General features: G+C 37.5%; 1 protein-coding gene across 3 annotated transcripts in view; it reads right to left on the reverse strand.

Moving 5' to 3' along the window:
* Positions 1-723: 723 nt before the first annotated feature.
* The window catches only part of KLHL20 (kelch like family member 20), a 69,648-nt gene continuing 44,561 nt past the window's right edge, over positions 724-25,810 (reverse strand). For 2 of the 3 annotated variants that reach the window (XM_059040784.2, XM_067031420.1), the window contains 7 exons: positions 25,659-25,774; positions 19,842-20,025; positions 10,923-11,066; positions 6,668-6,801; positions 5,795-6,003; positions 5,077-5,183; positions 724-2,490 (listed from right to left, as the gene is read on the reverse strand). In XM_059040784.2, coding sequence (XP_058896767.1) covers positions 2,406-2,490; positions 5,077-5,183; positions 5,795-6,003; positions 6,668-6,801; positions 10,923-11,066; positions 19,842-20,025; positions 25,659-25,774 — 979 coding nt within the window. In that variant the 3' untranslated portion in view covers positions 724-2,405. The remainder of the gene's footprint in view (positions 2,491-5,076; positions 5,184-5,794; positions 6,004-6,667; positions 6,802-10,922; positions 11,067-19,841; positions 20,026-25,658; positions 25,775-25,810) is intronic. The other variant, XM_059040794.2, reaches the window with a different exon arrangement.

Here is a 25,810-nt window from a genome sequence, read left to right on the forward strand (position 1 = left end):
AGCATGGGCTCAGTAGTTGTGGCACACAGGCTTAGTTGCTCCGTGGCATGTGGGATCTTCTCAGACCAGGGCTTGAACCCGTGTACCCTGCATTGGCAGGAGGATTCTTAACCACTGTGCCACCAGGGAAGCCTGGTGATCATGATTTTTAAATTAATTTATTTTTGTCTGCATTGGGTCTTCGTTGCTGCATGTGGGCTTTCTCTAGTTGTGGTGTGCAGGCTTCTCATTGCAGTGGCTTCTCTTATTGTGGAGCACAGGCTCTAGGTGTGCAGGCTTCAGTAGTTGAGGCCCATGTGCTCAGTAGTTGTGGCTCACAGGCTCTGGAGTGCAGTCTCAATAGTTGTGGTGCACGGGCTTAGTTGCTCCATGGCATGCAGGATCTTCCCAGACCAGGGTTCGAACCTGTGTCCACTGTATTGGTGGGCGGATTCTTAACCACTGTGCCACCAGGGAAGTCCCTGGACCAGATGATTGTTAAAAGCCCTTCTAGCTCAAAATTGTTTGATTCCAAGTCCCACACCAGAAAATAAGTTTAGAGGTTAGGTAATATACTAGTATTATATAAAATATATAATAAAAATTCATAATTCTAGCTGGCAATCCCTTTATTCCCTCAGGTTGTAAGTACTTATAATTTTATAATAGGAAATGTAAATGATACAGAAATGGAAAATCTAAATTAAGTAGCAAAGATACAAGCATTAAAAAGCATTAACCAAAATTTTTTTATGGTAAGTACTACCTTTATTTTAAAAAGTTATACATGCTAGAAAAAAGCATAAATGATGCATGTAAACAATTGTTTACCAAATTTTTTTTTCCTTATAAAGGTGCAAATGATCTTTAAATGTAAACACAAATGTTGCCAAACTTTTTTTTTGTGGTACGTGGGCCTCTCACTGTTGTGGCCTCTCCTGTTGTGGAGCACAGGCTCCGGATGCGCAGGCTCAGTGGCCATGGCTCATGGGCCCAGCTGGCTTCACGGCATGTCAGATCTTCCCGGACTGGGTCACGAACCCGTGTCCCCTGCATCGGCAGGTGGACTCTCAACCACTGCGCCACCAGGGAAGCCCTGCCAAACATTTTTGTAGTGGGGAGGGAGAAGAAGGTTATTCCTTATGGTTGTGGTTAAAAGTCTTTTTCAAAGCTTTTCCTGCAAGATAACATAGAAAAAAATTGGTGTATGATCACAATAACAAAAACACTTCAACCACTGAAATCTGTATTCTTTTTTTCCTTAAAAATGTTAGCTTTTTACCAGAAAGTGCAGTTTGAGAGTAGTGGTAATAGTGACTTTATAGAATGAGGATATGATATATAGTTTTTATAAAAGAACCAAGATTTTATTAATTAAATGCCTCAATTGATTTTATACTCATTAGCATACTATTACACGAACTGAAGAATTCATTCCCTTGGAGGCTGTAATTACAGGTAAGCCTCAGCTTCAGCAGGCCTGAGCATCAAGTGTAAATTGCATAACAGTATTCACTGCTGGGGAGAGGACATTTCTCCCTGCTGGTCCTTAGTAGCAATAGGAAATAGAAAGTTGCTTCAGTCAGTAACGTTTTTGAGCAAAAACCTGCAGAGTTACACGTGATTCTACTGGGGGATTCTCAAGACAGTATATGAGAATCATATACAGTTTTTGTAGAGGCACTGAGCAGAGCTCTAGATCTAGCAGGAACTCTATGGAAATATTTGAAAAAAAAGACTTTATAGTGGCAAACAAGTCCATAAGGAAGGGAAAGAAGATGTGAGCTTCCACTGATGAAAACTTTGGCATCTGAGTCCTGGTCTTATTGATTTAATATTCCTTTTGAATTGTTCTAGTTAAATGAGATGTTTCCTTTGTTTTGTTTTTTACATTTTCAAGTCTTCTGGTGCTTAGTGCAAGAATGATGGCTAACTAATACACCTTGCATACCTATCTTTGTCACTGGTAAGTCCCTGTAGGTAGTGGAGTCTTGTGAATGGAGTGCTTAGAACTGACAACTAGATCCCATATAGAACTCTTCCCTAATTAGTAGTTTCAAACTTAATCAGTATCTTAAAAATAAGGTTTTACTGCTTGAAATGTTTTTTTTTTTTTCTTCTTTCCTTTTTTTCTCTTTTGGTGGGAGGAAGGCTAAATCCCAAAACAAAAACAAAAAACCAAAAACCCAGCAACAAAAATCCCATGATAAATTAAAACCAAAAATAAATATTCTTCTGCACAGAACTGAAAATTATTGTGCAAAGGTGGCGTCTTGCAGGTGAAGTACTTTCAATGTATTTGTATTTCCACATGTTGAGGCACCGGCAAAGAATAAAATTTTAGTGTTTTCTAGAGCTGTACAAAGCTCCAAAGTCAAAGCTCTCCACAATACAGAGGAGCATATGCATGACTGTCTTCTATACGTTCACCATATATGGGATTCACAATGTGTCATTTTTATAACTCCTACACCACCTCCAAGCCGACGGTAATTCATCCCACCATATAACCTGAAAAGAAAGAAACACAATCAGATTTCTAAATAGAAAAAGCACTATTTCTTCCATAATGTAGATGTTAATAAAACACAATTCTTTGTTTTATATCACAACTAATATTTTTAGCTACATACATCTCTTCCAAAGAGTAGGAGCTGGAATTGAGCACTGGCAAGTAGCAGAATTATTTCAGATATTGAAATTCTCTGACTTATAGGACACTGTTTTAAGAGAGCACCATATCCATTTTGCCTTGTAACTTTATAACTCTACATCTAGACTGACTTATAACAATTACACAGAATCACATATTCTACATTTTTGTGTCCAGTTTTGACCCTGGCTATAATATTTTCCCACCCACATTTTGCTTTTGCCTAAACTTCTATTATTTATTTCTATCCTTTTGTATGTACTCTTAGAAGTCTTCTCAAACCCTTTATGGAACAAAGCTGGATATGATTAAATAAAGTCTGCATCTAGTTTGTGATATGTGAACAAGGTCATCTTCAAAATTAAGGATTTCCATGGAAAAGAATATTAGATCCTCTGTCAACTCTAAGTATTGATTTTAAATTGGCTTTAAATTTGGGATATGTAACTACAAAAATTTATATAGTAATCCCTCAACAGATGGTCCTTAAGAATTTCATGAATATTACTTGGTCAAATATTACTAACATAAATTAGTAACAGTTACTGAGAAACAAGTCCTTACATAGGATCATAGTCATTAAGTGTCAGAAATAAACTTGGCTGTCTTCCCAAATTATGCTTACCCAGATTCCCACTAAAAATAGAAAGCTGTATATGGAAGAAAATACACCACAAGTGAGAGGCTCCTATTCATGAAAACCTGCCATTCTCTTTCCCTTAACCTCTATTAGGTTTTGTTGAAATGTTGCCTTTTCAGTGGGGCCTCCCTGGGCCACCTTTTAAAGTGGATAATCCTCCCTGGACTCCCTGCCTCTCTGCTATTTGCCATAGCACTTCCACCCCTGGTATGGCACTATCTCCCTCGTTGTAATGTCAGCTCCAGGAGGGCAGGGAATTTTGTTGTGTTCACTTTTGTATCCTCAGGGTCTAGAGCACTCAGTAAATCTTTATTTCATGAACAAGGTTGTGAAAATGTGATGTATAAGCAAAAAGTGCTACAGTGCTATTAGTCTGACTTTAGTATTGTGACCACTGAGCCATACAGAGTATGAGAGAGATGCAGAATCCAAAGAATGTCATTCAGATATCTGTCAAAGTTGTGGCTTTCCCAGAGATGAAGACTATAAAAAGAACCCAGTAAATTCATTAGTTGAATCTTATATACTAATGAAAAAAATCTGGGTGGATAGTTACAGGCTCAACATTAGAAAATGTATACTCAGAATGCAGCAGGAATGGACTACGAGACTGCCCCTTCTGGAATATAAAAGTGACTATAAAAGACGTCAACTTATCTTTCATGATCATGAGAAAAATCTTTCAGAATGTCTTCTGCCTCAGATACCATATCCAGACTGACATCTGTGGTTTATGTGCAACCTCAACCACTGAGATGGTTACCTCAGACGTGTTTAGGCAAATAAGCCCAATTCACTGAGAAGGAACTGCTTAGAAGGTAAAACCTTTTTTTTAAAAAACACTAGTATTTAAAATAGATTTTAGTATAGATATAAAGTACCTCAAACACATACTATTAATATTTTATATTGAAAATGTGAATTAACTATATATTTGACCTTTTAAACTTGTAGTGTTTAAGAGACTTTGGCATATTAGAGCATCTATCAGATAAGTTTTGTGAATCAAGTTTAAAATGTGTGATTGAGCAAAGATTTAGACTTAGGATTTTAAGTTGAAAGGTTTAAGAGAATTTTGCTATATTTGTAAAAGTTTTTGAATATTTAAAATAAATGCAAGAGTCACCCAATCTATGTGAATTTATAAGAACTACTTAAGTATTTAGGAAGGATTTGTTAGACAATTAATGATTTAAAAGCAAGTAAAATTAAGCCTATAAATACAGCTTAACTTAAACTCTCCTAAGTAAGATGTAGCCTCCTTGCTAAAAGTGACTGTTACAATTTACTAGACTTTAAAAAGTAATAACATATTTAAATATTTTTAATACTCAAGAAAAAAAATCAGTTTTAAAATGAAATAAAGTATTATTTTTAAAACAGTAACTGCAGTTTGTTTTTCCTGGGCATAAAAATTGCAATGACAGATTGACAGCCAAAGGTCTAGGTTTTAATTCTAACTTTGTCACTAACTTGCTTAGGCAGGTCTCTTTATTTCTCAGTGCTTTAGTTTCCTCAGCTGAACATGACGGAGCTAGAGGGGAGATTGTTTTTTCTGTTTTTGCTATCTCTAATTATAAAACTGGACAGTTACCAAAGAGAGGAATTTTTTAAGATGTCAGCCACTTTAGAGCAATGAAGTCAAAATAAGCCATTGAATATGGGTAACTTTGAGCCCTTTTCAAAGTACTGCAAGAGGTAATTCAATGTACTGACCATCTTGATTTTGATGGTCATGTTTTATCTCAAGCCCATGATTTTCAAGTCAGCAGTGAGGTGATTTGCAACATAGCTTAAAGGTTACCTCCATGTATTGGCATCAGGATCAAAAACTTCAATGGTCTTCAAGTACGTTGTGCCATCAAAACCTCCTACAGCCATGAGCTGTCCATTCACTACTGCCAGGCCAACCTATGGGACCAAAACACAGTGCCTGCTGAAGAAACTGCTCTCTATTAGATATGGATGAATCCATATATCCAATAGATATCAATGAATTCGAGTGAAGTTAGATAAGGTAGTAGATAAGACAGGGAGATGCCTTTCAAAGAAGCAACTGATTACAAGATAAATCATAAGATGCAAACTATTGTATATAGAATGGATAAACCACAAGGTCCTACTGTATAGCAGAGGGAATCATATTCAGTATCCTGTGATAAACCATAATGGAAAAGAATATTGAAAGAGAATGTATATATGTATAACTGAATCACTTTGCTGTACAGCAGAAATTAATGTAATATTATACATCAACTATACTTCAATAAAAGTAAATAAATCATTAATAATTCTCTAATTAAAGATATGATTGGATATAAGATATTTAACTTCTTGAGATAATAGTAGTCAAAAGAAATTAACTTTTTTTTCCAGTACAAAAGTGGCAGGGGTTGTTTTGCCTATACAGTGCATCTCCTCACTGTCACATTGTATTATACTTTACAGATCAGACTTCTCCTTCTGCACAGCCCTCTCTTGGTGCTTTTGCTTTTCAAAGTTTTCAGTAGCTGGGCACTTACTCCACTACGGCGGGATGTCATAGCCACCACTGGAGACCACTGGTTGGTTCTGGGGTTGTATCTCTCAGCACTGCTAAGCTCTGTAGTGTCATCTCTACCTCCTACGGCATAGATCATATCCTGATACACTGCACAGCCTAGATGTTTCCTCCGGGTCCCCATAGGGGCTATGGTGTGCCATCTGTTTTCCTGAGGATTATAACGCTCCACTGCAGGGAAAAGAAAAACCAGTAAGTGACCATGCAATCATTTCCTTTCACCTCTAGTTTTCTTCATAGCTACTTCACTTTGTGATAACATATATTTTCAATAAGCAATCTGATTTTTGCTTCTGAGAAGGAATCATCTACCTTTGGACAATACTACTATATTCTCATCAGGGACTGATTTCTTTTAGGTATGGTTGGTGGAAAGGGCATGTGTTGGAGTCAAGGTACCTAGTTCTAGTTCTGGCTATACGACTCATTAGCTAGGTAACTCGTGGCATCTCTCCTTATCTTTAAATGACAGGATTAGACTATAAACCAGTTTATGGTTATTATTTATTTTTAGATTATAATACAGAGGATTTTGTTTTTTAAGGAAAGATGGTTGGGGGAGGGAAATAATATTAAGAAAATAGTTGTTTTATTCATTATAAATTCCTAGCAACTTGTGAAATGAAGGGAGAAAGAAATACTTTGGGAATATACTAGTAGACTATGACTGCTGAAGGAGCTGAGGAAGAGCTAACAGTTGAACTCTCCTAGAGGGAAAATAATTTTCGTAATAAATGATAGGATAACATGGACTTTTTATACTTTTTGTAAGGGGACTCTCCTAAGAAAAATGTATTGCTTTGGGGAAACCAGACTGACTTTGGAAGGGACTAACCTGTGTTGAGTGGAGATGTCCCATCAGAGCCACCTACAGCATATAAGAACCCTCCTAACACAGCCACAGCCACGCCTAGTCTCCTAGTACTCATAGAAGCCACCCGAGTCCACTTGTTCTCCTTCGGATCATACCTGTGGTAAGAGAAACCAAAGACTGCATGCATGTTTTTATTAAGTGAAGCCTTTTCCATAAGGTATGAAATTATGCTAAAGATATGTTAGATACATAGATTTGCTAAGGTCAAATGTACAGAGAGAATCTAACATATTTTACATAGTTATCAGTACTCTGACTTATGGCACTGGGGCTAGAACTCTGAAAACTACATTTCTCCTTTGCCAAGCTGGCTCTCTACTAGATTCTGCCAAAAGGAAGGACTAGACACTTTCTGTTTGCTTGCCAATGCTGTCAATATTGTCTCAACATTGGCCTTTCACTCTGACAGCAGCAGTTAATTTCAGTTTCTAGACTTTTTCTGGCACTTCCAAAGCTAGCCTTGTTGGAGGTTTCAGTTACAGCTCTGTGAGGCAGCTCCTCTGAGCTCCTGAGATAACAGTACCAGTGTTCCGGTTATCTACTGCTGTGTAACAAACCACCCCAAAACTCAGTGACTTTCCACAATAATTATTTTACTAATTCTTATGTTTCCATGGATCAGGAATTTAGGAAGGGCTTCACAGGGAAGTTCTGGCTCAGGTGTCTCATGTGGTTGCTGTCAAATTGTGGCTGGACCTGGAACAACCAGGTGCTGAAGCAGCTGTGGGCTGGCTGGGCATGTCTCCATGCAGCCTCAGGGTCTCTCCGTGTAGTCTCTCCATGTAGGCTAGTTGGGCTTCCTCTCAGCATGGCGACCTCAGACAGCTCAAGGCTTCAAAGGTGAGTGCCCCAAGAGATACAAGTGAAAGATGTATAACCTTTTATGATCTAGCCTTGCAAGTCACATAGAACTACTACCATACTGATAAGCCAGCCCAGATTCGAGGGGAGCAAACACAGACCTCATCTCTCAATGAAGTTTCAAGGTCAAATTGTATGAAGAGCATGTGAGATGTCAGGTATTGTAACCATCTTTGGAAAATACAGCCTTCCAGAACCAGCCAGGCAGATAACCCTCCATGGAGATGTGAGTCACAGCTGTTCAGGGCACCCTCTCCTCAGGTGCTGATGGTCCTAGTTCTATGGAACCTCTCCTCCAAGCTTCTAGGCTCTAATAACTCTAATCTCTTTCCTTGTCTTCCCAGACCTAGGGTTCCTACAGTTACTTCAGTGTCCTTTTTCTTTTTTTTTTTTTTCCAGCCCTTCAATATGTTCTAGCCAAGTTTTTAATGTTAAATTCTCTTTACTAAAATAGCTGATATGATTTCCATTTTTTAAAAACTGAGCTCTGATTGATAAATTATTGGTGTTCAGAAATAAATATGACAAAAATCACTTGGAATTGTGCTGGGCATTTTATTACATAGGTGAAAAACTCTGTTAGTATATTAAGTATTGTATAGCAAACTATATCAATATTACAGGATATAAAATAAATAATATTAAAAATAGCCCTTGTTCTTAAGAAGCAAGCTGGGGAGACAGAGCACATTCTTCAGGAAAAACCTCCAAACAAACTCTGAGAATGTAGTAAGTAACTCACAGAGATGAAAGAAGCAGAGATGTAAGTGCTGCAGAATGGAGGCCCTGGAGAAAGGTTATGGTTAGTCAGTAAAGGTATCCTGAGGTTCATGCACTTTGAATAAAGTTTATTTTTCATCACTTTTAGAAAATTCTCAGCCAAATATTCTGTCTTCAAATATTGCTTCTGCTATTATTGCTATTTTCCTTCTGGAACTCCAATTACATATGTGTTAGTCTATTTGTGTTCCCTGAGTTGCTTATGATCTGTTCTTTACATTCTGTTTGGATATTTTCTATTAATCTGGCTTTGAGTTTACTATCTCTGTCTTCTGCTGTGTGTCCAGTCTACTTCTACTCTGTCTACTTAATCTCATTCAATGAGTTCTTCATTTTAGATACTATATTTTCCAATTGTAGAAATGTACATCTTATTTTTAGATTCCAATCCTATATTAAAATTCTCCAACATTTTACCCATTGATCTTTTCCTCTATTTTATTCAATGTATTTATTATACTTATTTTAAAGTCTTTTTCTGTCAACTCCAAATATGGATTATTTATAAGTCGGCTTCTGTTGTCTACTTTTTCTCTCAATTATTGGCCACATTTTTCTGTTTCTTTATATGTCTCTTTTTTTATTGTATGCTGGGCATTATCATAAAATAATGGAATCCTAGAAACTGAAATTGATATTATACACCCCCTTGACAACACCTATGCCCCAAACAATGGATTCACTCTTTTTTATATTAGGCAGACACAGTGAAATGTTGAACACCTCAATCCAATCAGGAATTAAGCTTTACGATCCACAGATTTAATGCAATCCCTATCAAATCACCAATGGCATTTTTCACAGAAATAGAACAAAAAATTTTACAATTTGTGTGGAAACACAAAAGACCACAAATAGCCAAAGCAATCTTGAGAAAGAAAAACGGAGCTGGAGGAATCAGACTCCCTGACTTCAAACTATACTACAAAGCTACAGTAATCAAAATAGTATGTTACTGGCACAATAACAGAAATATAGATCGATGGTTCAGGATAGAAAGTCCAGAGATAAACCCATGCATCTGTGGTCAGCTAGTCTATGACAAAGGAAGCAAGAATATACAATGGAGAAAAGACAGCCCCTTCAATAAGTGGTGCTGGGAAAACTGGACAGCTACATGTAAAAGAATGAAATTAGAACACACCCTAACACCATACACAAAAATAAACTCAAAATGGATTAAAGACCTAAATGTAAGGCCAGATACTATAAAACTCTTAGAGGAAAACCTAGGCAGAACACCCTCTGACATAAATTGCAGCAAGATCTTTTTCAATCCACCTCCTAGAGTAATGAAAATAAAAACAAAAATAAACAAATGGGACCTAATTAAACGTAAAGGCTTTTGCACAGGAAACTATAAACAGAACGAAAAGACAGCCCTCAGAATGGGAGAAAATATCCAAAATACACAAACAGCTCATGCAGCTCAATACCAAATAAACAACCACCAAACAAAAAAATGGGCGAAAGATCTAAAAAGACATTTCTTCAAAGAAGACATATAGATGGTCAAGAGGCACATGAAAAGATGCTCAACATCACTAATTATTAGAGAAATGCAAATCAAAACTACAATAAGGTAGCACCTCACACCATCAGAATAGCCATCATCAAAAAATCTACAACAATAAATGCTGGAGAGGGTGTGGAGAAAAGGGAACCCTCTTGTACTGTTGGTGGGAATGTAAACTGGTACATCCACTATGGAGAAAGTATAGAGGTTCCTTAAAAAACTGAAAATAAACCTACCATATGATCCAGCAATCCCAGTCCTGGGCATATATCTGGAGAAAACCATAATTCAAAATGGTACATGCACCCCAATGTTCATTGCAGCACTATTTACAATAGCCAGGACATGGAAACAACCTAAATGTCCAACAATAGATGAATGGATAAAGCAGATGTGGTACATATATACAATGGAATATTACTCAGCCGTAAAAAGAAATGAAACTGAGTTATTTGTAGTGAGGTGGATGGACTTGGAGTCTGTCATACAGAGTGAAGTAAGTAAGAAGGAGAAAAACAAATACCGTATGCTAACACATATGTAATGAATCTAAGAAAAAAATGTCGTGAAGAGACTAGGAGTAGGACGGGAATAAAACACAGACCTACTAGAGCATGGACTTAAGGATATAGGGAGGGGAAAAGGTAAGCTGTGACGAAGTGAGAGAGTGGCATGGACATATATACACTACCAAACGTAGGGTGGATAGCTAGTGGGAAGCAGCCGCATGGCACAGGGAGATCAGCTAGGTGGTTTGTGACCACCTAGAGGGGTGGGATAGGGAGGGTGGGAGGGAGGGAGATACAAAAGGGAAGACATATGGGAACATGTATATGTATAACTGATGCACTTTGTTGTAAAGCAGAAACTAGCACACCATTGTAAAGCAATTATACCCCAGTAAAGATGTTTTAAAAAAAATTGGGTTATATCTTTCATCTTCCTAGACTTTAAAGTTAACTGAAAACTTTTTCCTTAAAGCCCATGGGAAATCTACTGAATCCCTAGTGTCCTAAGTTGTTTCTTTTAAAAAACTAAAAATGACTTTAAAAAAATCACCTCTCAACGATGTTGAGGCAAGACACTCCATCCTGGCCACCTACAGCATAGAGAAAGCCTCCAAGCACAGCCACACCAACACTTGTCCTGCAGGTGCTTGTAGGAGCAACATCACTGCTCCATTGGTTTGTTTTGGGGTCATACCTGCAGAGAACACGTCAAGAACACAGTTTGTATTACACAAAGAGGGCTATGTTTATATATGCAATGACATATAATATGATATATATATATTCTTTCCCCAAATATGGGCTGATAAATAACTAAATATGATAGGCTAATTTATATATAGTTTTTGAAATTCAGTTTTACTTAAAAAGTTACATATAAATATATTTTCTTAAAAAAGTTTTTTCAGAATGTTATAGATAAAGCTAAAGTTCTTTTTGAGTTCCACCCAATTTCTGTTCTTTTCCCATTTTTATTTGGTGTACATCCTTTAAGATTTTTTGGTAAAATTCTTTTAAATATGTATATATCTATCCACATATATATATATTTCTTTATATGCAAGCATGTTTTCTGTACATAAGTAATGCCACATTACACATTGCTTTTTCACTATATTTCTGAGATCTATTCATAATAGATACAGCTCTAGATTTCTCTTTGGAACTATTTCATTATATTGTGTGTGCCATATATTATTTAAATCATATTTCTACTGATGTATCCTTACATTGTCTGTGACATTTTGTTATTAAAAACAGTGATCACCCTTGTATATTTCTCCTTGTGCAATGGATGATGAGAAGCAGAATCATGGAGCATAGAGTATATTCATTTTTTTTTTTTAACATCTTTATTGGAGTATAGTTGCTTTACAATGTTGGGTTAGTTTCTGCGGTATAAGGAAGTGCATCAGCTATACATAAACATATATCCCCATATCCCCTCCCTCTGGCATCTCCCTTACACCCTCCCTATCTAATCCCTCTAGGTGGTCACAAAGCATAGAGCTGATCTCCCTGTGCAATGCAGCTGCTTCCCACTAGCTATCTGTTTTACATTTGGTAATGTATATATGTCCATGCCACTCTCTCACTTTGTCCCAGCTTACCCTTCCCCCTCCCCGTGTCCTCAAGTCCATTCTCTATGTCTGTGTCTTTATTCCTGTCCTGCCCCTAGGTTCATAACCTTTTTTTTTTTTAGATTCCATATATATGTGTTAGCATACAGTATTTGTTTTTCTCTTTCTGACTTACTTCACTCTGTATGACAGACTCTAGGTCCATCCACTTCACTACAAATAACTCAATTTTGTTTCTTTTTATGGCTGAATAATAATCCATTGTATATATGTGCCACATCTTTATTCAGTCATCTGTCGATGGACACTTAGGTAGGTTCCATGTCCTACTGTAAATAGAGCTGCAACGAACATTGTGGTCCATGACTCTTTCTGAATTCTGGTTTTCTCAGGGTATATGCCCAGTAGTGGGATTGCTGGGTCGTATGGTAGTTCTATTTTTAATTTTTTAAGGAACCTCCACTGTTCTCCATACTGACTGTATCAATTTACATCCCCACCAATAGTGCAAGAAGGTTCCCTTTTCTCCACACCCTCTCCAGCATTTATTACTTGTAGATTTTTTGATGATGGCCATTCTGACCAGTGTGAGGTGATACCTCATTGTAGTTTTGACTTGTATTTTTCTAATGATCAGCGATGTTGAGCATCCTTTCATGTGTTTGTTGGCAATCTGTATATCTTCTTTGGAGAAAAGTCTATTTAGGTCTTCTGCCCATTTTTGGGTTGGGTTGTTTGTTTTTTTGATATTGAGCTGCATGAGCTGCTTGTAAATTTTGGAGATTAATCCTCTGTCAGTTGCCTCGTTTGCAAATATTTTCTCCCATTGTGAGGGTTGTCTTTTCGTCTTGCTTATAATTTCCTTTGCTGTGCAAAAGCTTTTAGGTTTCCTTAGGTCCCATTTGTTTATTTTTGTTTTCCATTTCTCTAGGAGGTGGGTCAAAAAGGATCTTGATGAGATTTATGTCATAGAGTGTTCTGCCTATGTTTTCCTCTAAGAGTTTGATAGTGTCTGGCCTTACATTTAGGTATTTAATCCATTTTGAGTTTACTTTTGTGTATGGTGTAAGGGAGAGGTCTATTTCATTCTTTTACATGTAGCTGTCCAGTTTTCCCAGCACCACTTATTGAAGAGGTGTCTTTTCTCCACTGTATATTCCTGCCTCCTTTATCAAAGATAAGGTGACCATATGTGCATGGGTTTATCTCTGGGCTTTCTATCCAGTTCCATGGATAATATTTGTTTTTGTGCCAGTACCATACTGTCTTGATTACTGTAGCTTTGGAGTATAGTCTGAAGTCAGGGAGTCTGATACTTCCAGCTCCATTTTTCTTTCTCAAGATTGCTTTGGCTATTCAGGTCTTTTGTGTTTCAATAGAAATTGTGAAATTTTTAATTCTAGTTCTGTGAAAAATGCCATTGGTAGTATGATAGGGATTGCACTGAATCTGTATAATGCTTTGGGTAATACAGTCATTTTCACAATGTTGATTCTTCCAATCCAAGAACATGGTACATCTCTCCATCTCTTTGTATCATCTTTCATTTCTTTCATCAGTGTCTTATAGTTTTCTGCATACAGGTACAGGTCTTTTGTCTCCTTAGATAAGTGTATTCCTAGGTATTTTATTCTTTTTTTTTTTTTTTTTTTTTTTTTTTGTGGTACGCGGGCCTCTCACTGTTGTGGCCTCTCCCGTTGCGGAGCACAGGCTCCGGACGCGCAGGCTCAGCGGCCATGGCTCACGGGCCCAGCCGCTCCGCGGCATGTGGGATCTTCCCGGACTGGGGCATGAACCCGTGTTCCCTGCATTGGCAGGCGGATTCTCAACCACTGTGCCACCAGGGAAGCCATATTTTATTCTTTTTGTTGCAGTGGTAAATGTGAAGTGTTTCTGTTATTTGTCTTTCAGATTTTTCATCATTAGTATATAGAAATGCAAGAGATTTCTGTGCATTAATTTTATATCCTGCTACTTTACCAAATTCATTGATTAGCTCTAGTAGTTTTCTGGAAGCATCTTTAGGATTCTCTGTGTCATCTGCAAACAGTGACAGTTTTACTTCTTCTTTTCCGATTTGGATTCCTTTTATTTCTTTTTCTTCTCTGATTGCTGTGGCTCAAACTTCCAAACTATGTTGAATAATAGTGGTGAGAGTGGGTAGCCTTGTCTTGTTACTGATCTTAGAGGAAATGGTTTCAGTTTTTCACCACTGAGAACTATGTTGGCTGTGGGTTTGTCGTATATGGCCTTTATTATGTTGAGATAGGTTCCCTCTATGCCTACTTTCTGGAGAGTTTTTATCATAAATGGGTGTTGAATTTTGTCAAAAGCTTTTTCTGCATCTATAGATATGATCATATGGTTTTTATCCTTCAGTTTGTTAATATGGTGTATCACATTGATTGATTTGCATATATTGAAGAATCCTTGCATCCCTGGGATAAACCCCACTTGATCATGGTGTATGATCCTTTTAAGGTGCTGTTGGATTGTGTTTCCTGGTATTTTTTTTTGTTGAGGATTTTTGCATCTATGTTCATTAGTGATATTGGCCTGTAGTTTTCTTTTTTTTGTGACATATTTGTCTGGTTTTGGCATCAGGATGATGGTGGCTTCGTAGAATGAGTTTGGGAGTGTTTCTCCCTCTGCTATATTTTGGAAGAGTTTGAGAAGGATAGGTGTTAGCTCTTTTCTAAATGTTTGATAGAATTCGCCTGTGAAGCCATCTGGTCCTGGGCTTTTGTTTGTTGGAAGCTTTTTAATCACAGTTTCAATTTCAGTGCTTGTGATTGGTCTGTTTATATTTTCTATTTCTTCCTGGTTCAGTCTCAGAAGGTTGTGCTTTTCTAAGAATTTGTCTATTTCTTTCAGGTTGTCCAATTTATTGGCATATAGTTGCTTGTAGTAATCTCTCATGATCCTTTGTATTTCTGCAGTGGCAGTTGTTACTTCTCCTTTTTCATTTCTAATTCTGTTGATTTGAGTCTTCTCCCTTTTTTTCTTGATGAGTTTAGCTAATGGTTTATCAATTTTGTTTTATTTCTGATCTGATCTTTATGATTTCTTTCCTTCTGCTAACATTGGGGTGTTTTTGTTCTTCTTTCCCTAAATGCTTTAGGTGTAAGGTTAGGTTATTTGAGATTTTTCTTGTTTCTTGAGGTGGGATTGTATTGCTATAGACTTCTCTCTTAGAACTGCTTTTGCTGCATCCCATAGGTTTTGGGTCATCATGTTTTTATTGTCATTTGTTTCTAGGTATTTTTTGATTACCTCTTTGATTTCTTCAGTGATCTCTTGGTTATTTAGTAGCATACTGTTTAGCCTCCATGTGTTTGGACTTTTTACAGGTTTTTCCCTGTAATTCATATCTAGTCTCAAAGCATTGTGGTTGGAAAAGACAGTTGATATGATTTCAATTTTCTTAAATTTACCAAGGCTTGATTTGTGCCCCAAGATATGATCTATCCTAGAGAATGTTCCATGAGCACATGAGAAGAAAGTGTATTCTGTTGTTTTGGGATGGAATGTCATATAAATAAAAATTATGTCCATCTTGTCTAGTGTGTCATTTAAAGCTTGTGTTTCATTATTTATTTTCATTTTGGATGATGTGTCCATTGGTGAAAGTGGGATTAAAGTCCCCTACTATTATTGTTTTACTGTTGATTTCCCCTTTTATTGCTGTTAGCATTTGCCTTATGTATTGAGATTTTCCTGTGTTGGTTGCATACATATTTACAATTGTCATATCTTCTTAGATTGATCCCTTGAGCATTATGGTAGTGTCCTTCTTTGTCTCTTGTAATAGTCTTTATGTTAGTCTATTTTTTCTGATATGTGAATTGCTACTCCAGCTTTCTTTCGATTTCCATTTTCATGTAGTAGTTTTTCCATCCACTCACTTTCAGTCTGTACGTGTCCCTAGGTCTGAAGTGGGTCTCTTGTAGACAGCATATATATGGGTCTTGTCTTTTTATCCATTCAGCCAGTCTGTGTCTTTTGGTTGGAGCATTTAATCCATTCACGTTGAAGGTAATTTTCGATATGTATGTTCCTCTTACTATTTTCTTAATTGTTTTGGGTTTGTTTTTGTAGGTCTATTCCTTCTTTTGTGTTTCCTGCCTAGAGAAGTTCCTTTAGCATTTGTTGTAAAGCTGGTTTGGTGGTGCTGAATTCTCAGTTTTTGCTTGTCTGTAAAGGTTTTAATTTCTCTCTTGAATTTGAAAGAGATCCTTGCTAGGTAGAGTAATCTTGGTTGTAGGTTTTTCCCTTTCATCACTTTAAATATGTCCTGCCACTCCCTTCTGGCTTTCAGAATTTCTGCTGAAAGATCAGTTGTTAACCTTATGGGGATTTCATTGATGTTATTTGTTACTTTTCCCTTGCTGCTTTTAATATTTTTTCTTTGTATTTAATTTTCGATAGTTTGATTAGTATGTGTCTTGGCGTGTTTCTCCTTGAATTTATCCTGTATGGGACTCGCGGTGCTTCCTGGACTTGATTGACTTTCCTTTCCTGTGTTAGGAAATTTTTCAACTATAATCTCTTCAAATATTTTCTCAGACCTTTTCTTTTTCTCTCTTTTTTCTGGGACCCCTATAATTTGAATGTTGGTGAGTTTAATGTTGTCCCAGAGGTCTCAGACTGTCCTCAATTCTTTTCATTCTTTTTTCTTTATTCTGCTCTGCAGTAGTTATTTCTAGTATTTTGTCTTCCAGGTCACTTATCCGTTTTTCTGCCTCAGTTATTCTACTCTTGTTTCCTTCTAGAGAATAAATTTCATTTATTGTGGTGTTCATCTGTGTTTGTTTGCACTTTAGTTCTACTATGTCCTTGTTAAACGTTTCTTGTATTTTCTCCATTCCATTTCTGAGATTTTGGATCATCTTTACTATCATTACTCTGAATTCTTTTTCAGGTAGACTTCCTATTTCCTCCTCATTTGTTTGGTCTGGTGGGTTTTTACCTTGCTGCTTCATCAGCTGCATAGTTCTCTGTCTTCTCATTTTGTTTAACTTTAGTGGAGCTGGGTCTTAGCGTTGAGTGATATTACATGGGGCTGGGAGGTCTCTGGTGGTTCAGTGTCTTGAACTTGGGTCTCCAACCTCAGAGGCTCAGGCCTGACACCAGGCCGGAGCACCAAGACCCTGTCAGCCACACGGCTCAGAAGAAAAGGGAGGAGAAAAGAAAGAAAAAAATAAAATAAAATAAAATAAAGTACATAAAAAATTATTAACATAAAAAAGAATATTTTTTTTAAAATGAGAGCAACCAAACCAATAAACAAATCCACCAATGATAACAAGTGTTAAAAACTAAACTAAGATAAACATAAATATCAAAAACAAATCAGCTGCAGACAGCAAACCCTAAGTCTACAGTTGCTCCTAAAGTCCACCACCTCAATTTTGGGACAATTTGTTGTCTATTCAGGTATTCCACAGATGCAGGGTACATCAAGTTGACTGTCGGGATTTAATCCACTGCTCCTGAGGCTGCATGGAGAAATTTCCCTTTCTCTTCTTTGTTCGCACAACTCCTGGGGTTCAGCTTTGGTTTTGGTCCCACCTCTGTGTAGGTTGCCTTCAGGCATCTTTTCCCCGCCAAGACTTCAGGCACCTTTTACCCACCCAGACAGGAGGGGGTTAAAGCAGCTCCTGATTAGGGGGCTCTGGCTCACTCAGGCTGGATGGAGGAAGGGGTATGGTAGTCATAATTGGAATGTGTGGCGAGCCTGCGGCAGCCGAGGCCAATGTGACGTTGCAACAGCCTGAGTCATGCCATGCGTTCTCCTGGGGAAGTTGTCCTTGGATCACGGGACCCTAGCAGTGGCAGGCTGCACAGGTTCCCATGGGGGGGGGTTGGATAGTGTCCTGTGCTTGCACACAGGATTGTTAGTGGACAGCGGTGGCAGCCTTAGCATTTCACGCCCATCTCTGGGGTCCAAGCTGATAGCCACAGCTTGCGCCCATCTCTGGAGCTCGCTTAGGCAGTGCTCTGCCTTCTGTGGGCACAGAGGTAAGGAATCACCTTTCTTTGTGCACCCAAAACAATGGTCTCTTGCCTCTTTGGCAGGTCCAGACTTTTTCCCAGACTCCCCCCCGGCCATCCGTGGTGCACTAACCCCTTCAGGCTGTGTTCACGCTGCTAGTCCTCTCCCTGTGATCAGACCGAAGCCAGAGCCTTAGCTCCCAGCTCCCGCCCGTCCCGGCGGGTGAGCAGATAAGCCTCTCAGGCTGGTGAGTGCTGGTCGGCACCAATCCTCTGTGTGCGAATCTCTCCGCTTTGCCCTCTGCACCCCTGTTGTTGTGCTCTCCTCCGTGGCTCCGAAGCTTCTCCCCCAACCCCCCGTCTCCACCAGTGAAGGGGCTTCCTAGTGTATGGAAACTTTTCCTCCTTCACAGCTCCCTCCCAGAGGTGCGGGTCCCATCCCTATTCTTTTGTCTGTGTTTTTTCTTTTCTTTTGCCCTACCCAGGTACATGGGGATTTCCTTCCCTTTTGGGAAGTCTGAGGTCTTCTGCCAGCATTCAGTAGATGTTCTGTAGGAGTTGTTCCACTTCTAGATATATCTTTGATGTATTTGTGGGGAGCGAGGTGATCTCTACGTCTTACCCCTCCACCATCTTGAAGGTCCCCCTCTTCATTTTTAATTAAAAAAAATACTATCAGGGCTTCCCTGGTGGCGCAGTGGTTGAGAGTCCGCCTGCTGATGCAGGGGATACGGGTTCGTGCCCCGGTCCGGGAAGATCCCACATGCTGCCGAGCGTCTAGGCCCGTGAGCCATGGCCACTGAGCCTGCACGTCCGGAGCCTGTGCTCCGGAACGGGAGAGGCCACAACAGTGAGAGGCCCGTGTACCGCAAAAAAAAAAAATCTATCAAATTTCTCTTTTTGTAGCTATACATTTGTTTTTAATTTCATTAATTTTTCTTTCCAGTTAATTTCTTCTATTTTCTTGGGTTTTGTTGCTCTTTTTATAACTTTTTGATTTAAAAGCATGATTAATTTCCCATCTTTCTTATTTAAAAACAAATGCACATAAGTTATAATGTATATAAATTTGCCTCTGAATATTACTTTAGTTGCAGACCACACATTTTGATATTTATGGGCTTCACTGTTATTAAGTTGTAAACATGTAATCATTTCCACCCTTATTTAGTTAACTCAATTTGTTTTGAAGTGTGCTTTTTTTTTTAAACTTCTATGGAGCTGATATCTCTGTTGTTTTTTCTTTTCAACTATACAATCTGTATCTCTAGATCTTGATATGCTGCAGGGTTTCATAGATATGTTTGGTAAGTATCAAGAACACAGCTGAATGAAAAAGGGTTGGATGAGAACAAGAAGCTAGAAGTTATTAAAAAATAAATTATTGTAGGTTTCCAGTGTGCCAGGCATTGTCACAGATGTGGGAAAAGACATTTCAATAAACAATTACAGCCAATGTGATATGTATAAGTATGTTCAAAATACTTGTGAAAGATCAGAGGACTGAGTAACTAACTTGTCTGTATGGTGCCAGAGAAGGCTTTATATAAGAAGTAGCATTTGAATCTTGAAAAGATATTCCAGGGAAGAATGAATAGCATGCATATAAGTAGGCAAAGAGGCACGAAAGAGGACAGCATGTCTAAGGAACTGCACACAATTTGGTGGGTCTGCACTAGTGTGTTTAGGGACTAGTGGTGTGCCAGGGGGACATACTGGAAAAACAGGTGGAGGTCAGATCATAAAGGACTTGTATGTCACAGTAAGTGGTCTAGGCTGCCAGCTAGTGCCACAGACACAAAACTAAAGCAACATGTTACATCTGTTTCTAATTAACATCTGAAACAAATCTATATGAATAGGAGATAAAAAAATTTCAAATTGACCCTACTTACCTTTCAACACTATTGAGATAAGAGGACCCATCATGGCCTCCTACTGCATATAACAGGTCATCAAGAACACTGACCCCAACTCCACATCGCCTTTTGCTCATTGAAGCTACCATTCGCCATTCATTGGTCTGTGGATCATATCGTTCAACACTGGAAATGGCATCTCCACTGCACCAACCACCAACTGGGGAAGTAACAGAGATGGTCAGGAGAATACCTGTCCTAAAGCATAGAATGTATCACTCACTGCTAACTTTCATTTGGTTAAGTCCTAATGCTTGGACTTACCAAACACCTCAAGAAGCAGGTTAAAACGTAAGTTATGATTTTTACTTATTCCACTGGGATTGCTATAATCTTTAAAATTTTCTAAATAAGTTAGTATTAGGTCCATTTTACAGAGAAAGGCAAGGACACCAATTCAAATTATATTGGGAAGTAATGTGGCATTTAATGGCCAGAACATTGAATTTAGTTAGAAACTAGGGCTTGACTGTTGCCTCTACATAAATGTAATGTATTATCAAAAACCAAAAGAAGAACCATACCTCAGAAGCCTGTTTCAAAAAAATATTCTTTTATTCTATTAGGGGAGAGGGATTTCGGCTCATCTACTCATGACCTCATCTTGTGACTAAAAATAGTACAAAAATTCTTATGACTTATAAAATGTTTTGCCTTCTGTTTAATCTGCAGTCAGTACTGAATTCTACAATATCCAACATGACATTCAGGATCTGAAAACATTTTGAAGAAATTACATTTTTCATAAGTAAGTAATACTCAGAATAACAGGTTCAAACTGAGTTCAATAAAGCTTCTCTGAGTGTTCCCTGAAAAACAGTATAATTATAGCAGATAAATTTGTTATTCTTTAAAATCATCTCTATTTCAATCTAAAATAAGAGCTAGATTCTGGAGCTTAAAAAGTAAAGTCTAAGGATAACTTAACTTCAAAACATTTGAAAACTAATGGTTTCTTGGAGGTCTCAATAACTTCCTGAGCCAGAATAAAATGGTAATGTTTCTAACCTTCTTCTGGTGGATTTGAAAACTCATTCCTTATTTCAAATCTCAATATGCTGTATATATTTTATTTTATTATGATTTCATTTAAATTAGGGTATTCAACTAATACTAAATCACAGTAAGTTTTGTATATATTAATTTGCTTAAATTTGAATTCTGTTCTGGGATATATGCCTGGAGTTTCAATATCAGAGAAAATATCTTAACTTCCAACATAAAATTTGACTGCAAATGTGAGGGTTATAAGCACTTGAGACAAATCAAACAGCCTAATTATTAAACCTCAGGCACAATTTATAATGAAAGCTATTAAAACCAGCTTTTTATTGGATTACATGGCTCCAAATCAAGTTAATATCACTTCATAATCTGTGTTCTTTGATACTAAAGAAAAAAAAATAGGCCATTAGGAAATCAAACTTAAACCTTTCCTGTGACCTGGGGAAACAAGAAAAGGAAAAAGTTGTTCAATTCCACTGCCTCATGGCAATTTTATGTGCATTATGATTTCCAAGGCAGCAGGTGATGGCATACTGGGACAGAACTAGCTAAGTTATTATTACAAGCCAGTACACTGTACTTAGCAAGATAAAGTGTATGCATAGTTTCTGCTGTGAGAACTCTCAATTTGTGTTAAGTGATGTACTTAAGACAAAATATAGCTGAAAAGGTGACATATAGTTTTATATGCATGAGATGTTGACTGTGAAAAGAATTACTTCACAGACAGATTTGATCAAAAAGTGTTACCTTAATGTAGGCAACTTTCACAAAGTGTCTGGAATGAGGATCACTGAACTGAATACTAAAAAAAAAAAAAAAAAAAAAAAAAAAAAAAAAAAAAAAAAATCCCCAACAAAACAGAAGCACAGAATTGAGAAGCATCAAGAAACCTAATGGAAAACAAGAGGACAAGCCAGAAGACATCAGTAGGAGTAAAATGCTGAGTAATAAAACTACTGAGATTATAGATTTGATCTTAGGCTTCCAGGATGAAGAAATGAAGACTCAATTTTCCAAAGTTAATTGAGAACTGGTAATTTGGCATTCCAAAGATAACGAAAAAATTGCAATAAAAACCAAAGCAAATTAAGGATTAAGTTTTAAGTAGAGACAGGTGGGTCAAGATCTAAAATAATGTCAGTGGAACAGTATCACTCAAGAATAGAGGTCAGATCTGGATAGCATAAAAAGACGGAGAAAGCAGGGAAAACCAATACAGTTGTAAGGAAAAGGACCTAATGGTTTTTCTCTACAAATGAAAAAGGAAACTTTAATAGTGTAAAAGAGGTGACAGATGATTTAACTTTTCTTTTTCATGTTTTTCTGTGTTAACAAATAGTTCTATATTTCATGTGTATTCACTTCTATAATCAGAAAAACTTTTAAAAAGTGTTATTTACAAATAGGTTATCGTGGGACTTCCCTGGTGGTCCAGTGGTAAAGAATCCACCTTCCAGTGCAGGGGACACGGGTTCAATCCCTTGTCGGGGAACTAAGATCCCACATGCTGCAGGGCAGCTAAGCCCGTTCCACAACTACAGAGCCCGTGTGCCTCAACCAGAGAGCCCGTGTGCTGCAAACTACAGAGCCTATATGCTCTGGAGCCTGTGCACCACAACTACAGAGCCCACGTGCTCTGGAGCCCACGCCACAACTAGAGAGAAAACCCGACCCCACAACTAGAGAGAAGGCTGTGTGCTGCAACAAAGAGCCCATGCCGCAATGAAAGATGCCATATACCGCAATGAAGGTCCTACATGCAACTAAGACCCGATGCAGCCAAAAATAATAAATAAATTTTTAAAATAAATATTAAAAAAATAATAAAAATAGGTTATCTTTCATGCACTAAGTGACATTAGCAATCCATTATTGTTTTCCAATTTTCCTTTTCAATTAATCATGATGGGTCAATGCTACTTTCTCACTAGTGTTCCTCAGGATCAACAGCATGCAATTAATCTTTATTGATGCCTGCTGCGACAAGATTGCTATACAATCTGGAAACTACAAAAATAAATCAGAAATGGTCCTTGCTCTGAAGTAGTTAAAAATATAGTAGAGTGATCAGATACCCAATCAGCAATATGAAATTATGAGATTACTAGCAAGAGTTTGAGATCATGAAATTGATCCAATTTAACTGGCTTCTAAAGAAGGCAAAGTGTGATTTCATTAATACAATGATTTAATCAACAGAGGCAAATGAGATTGTAGTGAAGATGGTTACACATTGAAAACATGGTACCTGACAATTTATAATCATGTTATATTGGAAGAATATGGTGGGAATCAGCAGGATAAAGATGGCAGCTGTTGAGTAATTCAAGTCAAGTTTAAATTTCTATTTAATGGAGCTACATTATTGTCTCTCAGCATCCCCAAAGGTGTACCTTGTCTAGTTCCACTGGATTGGTAACCCCCACTGAATCCATAAAGAACCCTGGACCTGAAAATGTATTATACTTTCTATAAACCTATTTGGCTTAGTTTCTAGCTTTTGATCATAGGAAGGTTCTCTTCTGTTCCATTTTCTCCTGAGTTCCCATTATCCTCCCCTCTTCCTTAATCTAGTTCTTAATTCACTGCCAGAATGTTCCGAGGCTGATGAAACAGTAGTATACTGTCATCCCTTCTCCATGTACCATAACAGCCAAATAAAATAGTTAATAGATCTTGATAACAATGGATATACCCCCACAAAGATGGCCCTACTAGTACTAGAATTCCTGAAACCAACATGACATCATGAAAATAAACCTTAAGTACCAAATAATTAGATCTTGCATCCTTCTAATAAAAAAAAATTGATAACTGACTTTCATAATTGGGGAAACAGAAACTCTGATGTAATTTATAGCATTCTTGTATGTATAGGGAGCTGGCACATAAACTACTTTTATAAATAAAAGACCTTTAACAATATAATTTATCTAGTTTAACAAACAAAGCTAAACAAATGTTATAAAGACCTCCCTGGGAACTTAACCAGATCTGGCAATGAATTTATTCACCGATTTATGGCAACTATAGATGGTATGTGGGAGTGAGAGGCAGATGTACATAGGTGTGAGCATGCAAGCAAGTAAACCCACATTGAGTATGTGAATATGTACCTGTGCATGCATATATAGGAATGAAAGTCATAGGAATAAACAAGAATGATAATAGAAATAAATCTATTAATAACAATAAACAGAGACATAGGATACTGGGAGTGTGGGAGAATTCAGTACATGATGAATTAATAATCAAGTTTTGAAATCTAAAACAGGAATGAAGGAATGCTTTCAAAAGAGAAGGAAAAAGCCCGATGAGGATTAGACAGAAAAAGAAAATGTGGCATCAATTTTCTTCTTGAAGAAATGCTACAGTCCTCTATGTGAAGAAATTTAGATGAAAAAATTTAAAAAGGGGATCTCAAACATAAATTATCAAATTTTTCTTCTAAAAATGTAAGGGAAAATACATTCCCACATGCCAAGAGAAAATAAAATTGAAGGGAAAAAGATAGGCAAGTGGTTAGACTGAAGGGAAAGGATACTATGCCCCAGTGATTACATAGAATTCCCTGAAGAAAAGGAATAGAACACTTAACATATCAAACAGAATCCGAGGAAGCCTACATTTAATAGCCATGGAATTACTGAAACGTGGGAGTATAAATACAAAGAATACAATAGGTTCCAGCTAGTTCCATGAATCAGGATTTGAAAAAAATTTTGAAGAGAAACAACTTGCTATAGACTGAATGTGTCCCTCTGAAATTCATATATCAAAATCTATTCCTCAATGTGATGGTATCAGGAGGTAAGGCCTTAGGGAGGTGCTCTGTCCTCATGAATGCAATTAGTACTCTTATAAAAGAGACTTCAGAGAGATCCCATGCCCCTTCCTCCACATGAGGACATAGCAAAAGATGAAAAGATGGAGTCTATGAAGAAGGACAAAGTGGGCCCTCACCAGACACCAAAATCTGCCAGCACCTTGATCTTGTACTTGCCAGCCTCCAGAACTATAAGAAATAAATTTCTGTTTATAAGCCACCCAGTATATGGTTTTCTGTTATAGCAGTCTGAATGGACTAAGACAGAACTAGTGAGAAGTTTTACCAAACAGTGAGAAAGTTGTTATTCAAGTGACTAAGAGAGCTGAATTTATGTGCACAGAAGTGAAATATCTAAGATTGAAAGTTCTCAGATATTTAGGGGCAGAGAGTGGGAGCAGAATGATACAGCAGGATGTCTTGGGCTCAATCTAGCTCAGGAGAGTTAGGAAAGAGTATAACTGTTTAATGTAAGATAATGTTTCTTGACAGTTCCATGTAATTATGAGGTGACTGGCACATTGGAATATAAATTCATGCATATGATTTATTATAACAAAACATCCACTGCATGACATTTTTAGATTTATATAAAAATGCAGCACTCTTGGAGAGCACCAGTGTTGGATCATGAGTTAAGAGTCAAGATACATTATAAGTTATTCTTTGTTTGTTTGTTTTTAAAAGGTGTGAACATTTTTTTTTTTACAATTAAAAAAATATTTTATTTTTTTGGCCATGTGCTGCACAGCATGCTGGTTCTTAATTCCCCCACCAGGGACTGAACCTGTGCCCCAGGCAGTGGAAGCACGGAGTCTTGACCACTGGACTGCCAGGGAAGTCCACATCATAAATTATGCATTTCTTACAGATATCACAACTGACCAAAGGACTACTCAAATGACAGTCTCTCAAGTGGGAAAATATTCAGTTTAGTCACAGTATATTAAGATCCAAACCTGCAAAGAGTACTTCTCCACATCGAATAGGTTTCCGTGGTCTTGTCCTTGGTCCTTGCATTAGTGGTCGTTCTTGAGGCAACAGAAGATAGTTTTTAGCCTCATCTACCAAATCTCTGTGGAAAAATTCTGCCGTTATTCCAAATGTCTAA

This window comes from Kogia breviceps, chromosome 1 (assembly GCF_026419965.1).
Source record: "Kogia breviceps isolate mKogBre1 chromosome 1, mKogBre1 haplotype 1, whole genome shotgun sequence".
Classification (NCBI taxonomy): Eukaryota; Metazoa; Chordata; class Mammalia; order Artiodactyla; family Physeteridae; genus Kogia; species Kogia breviceps.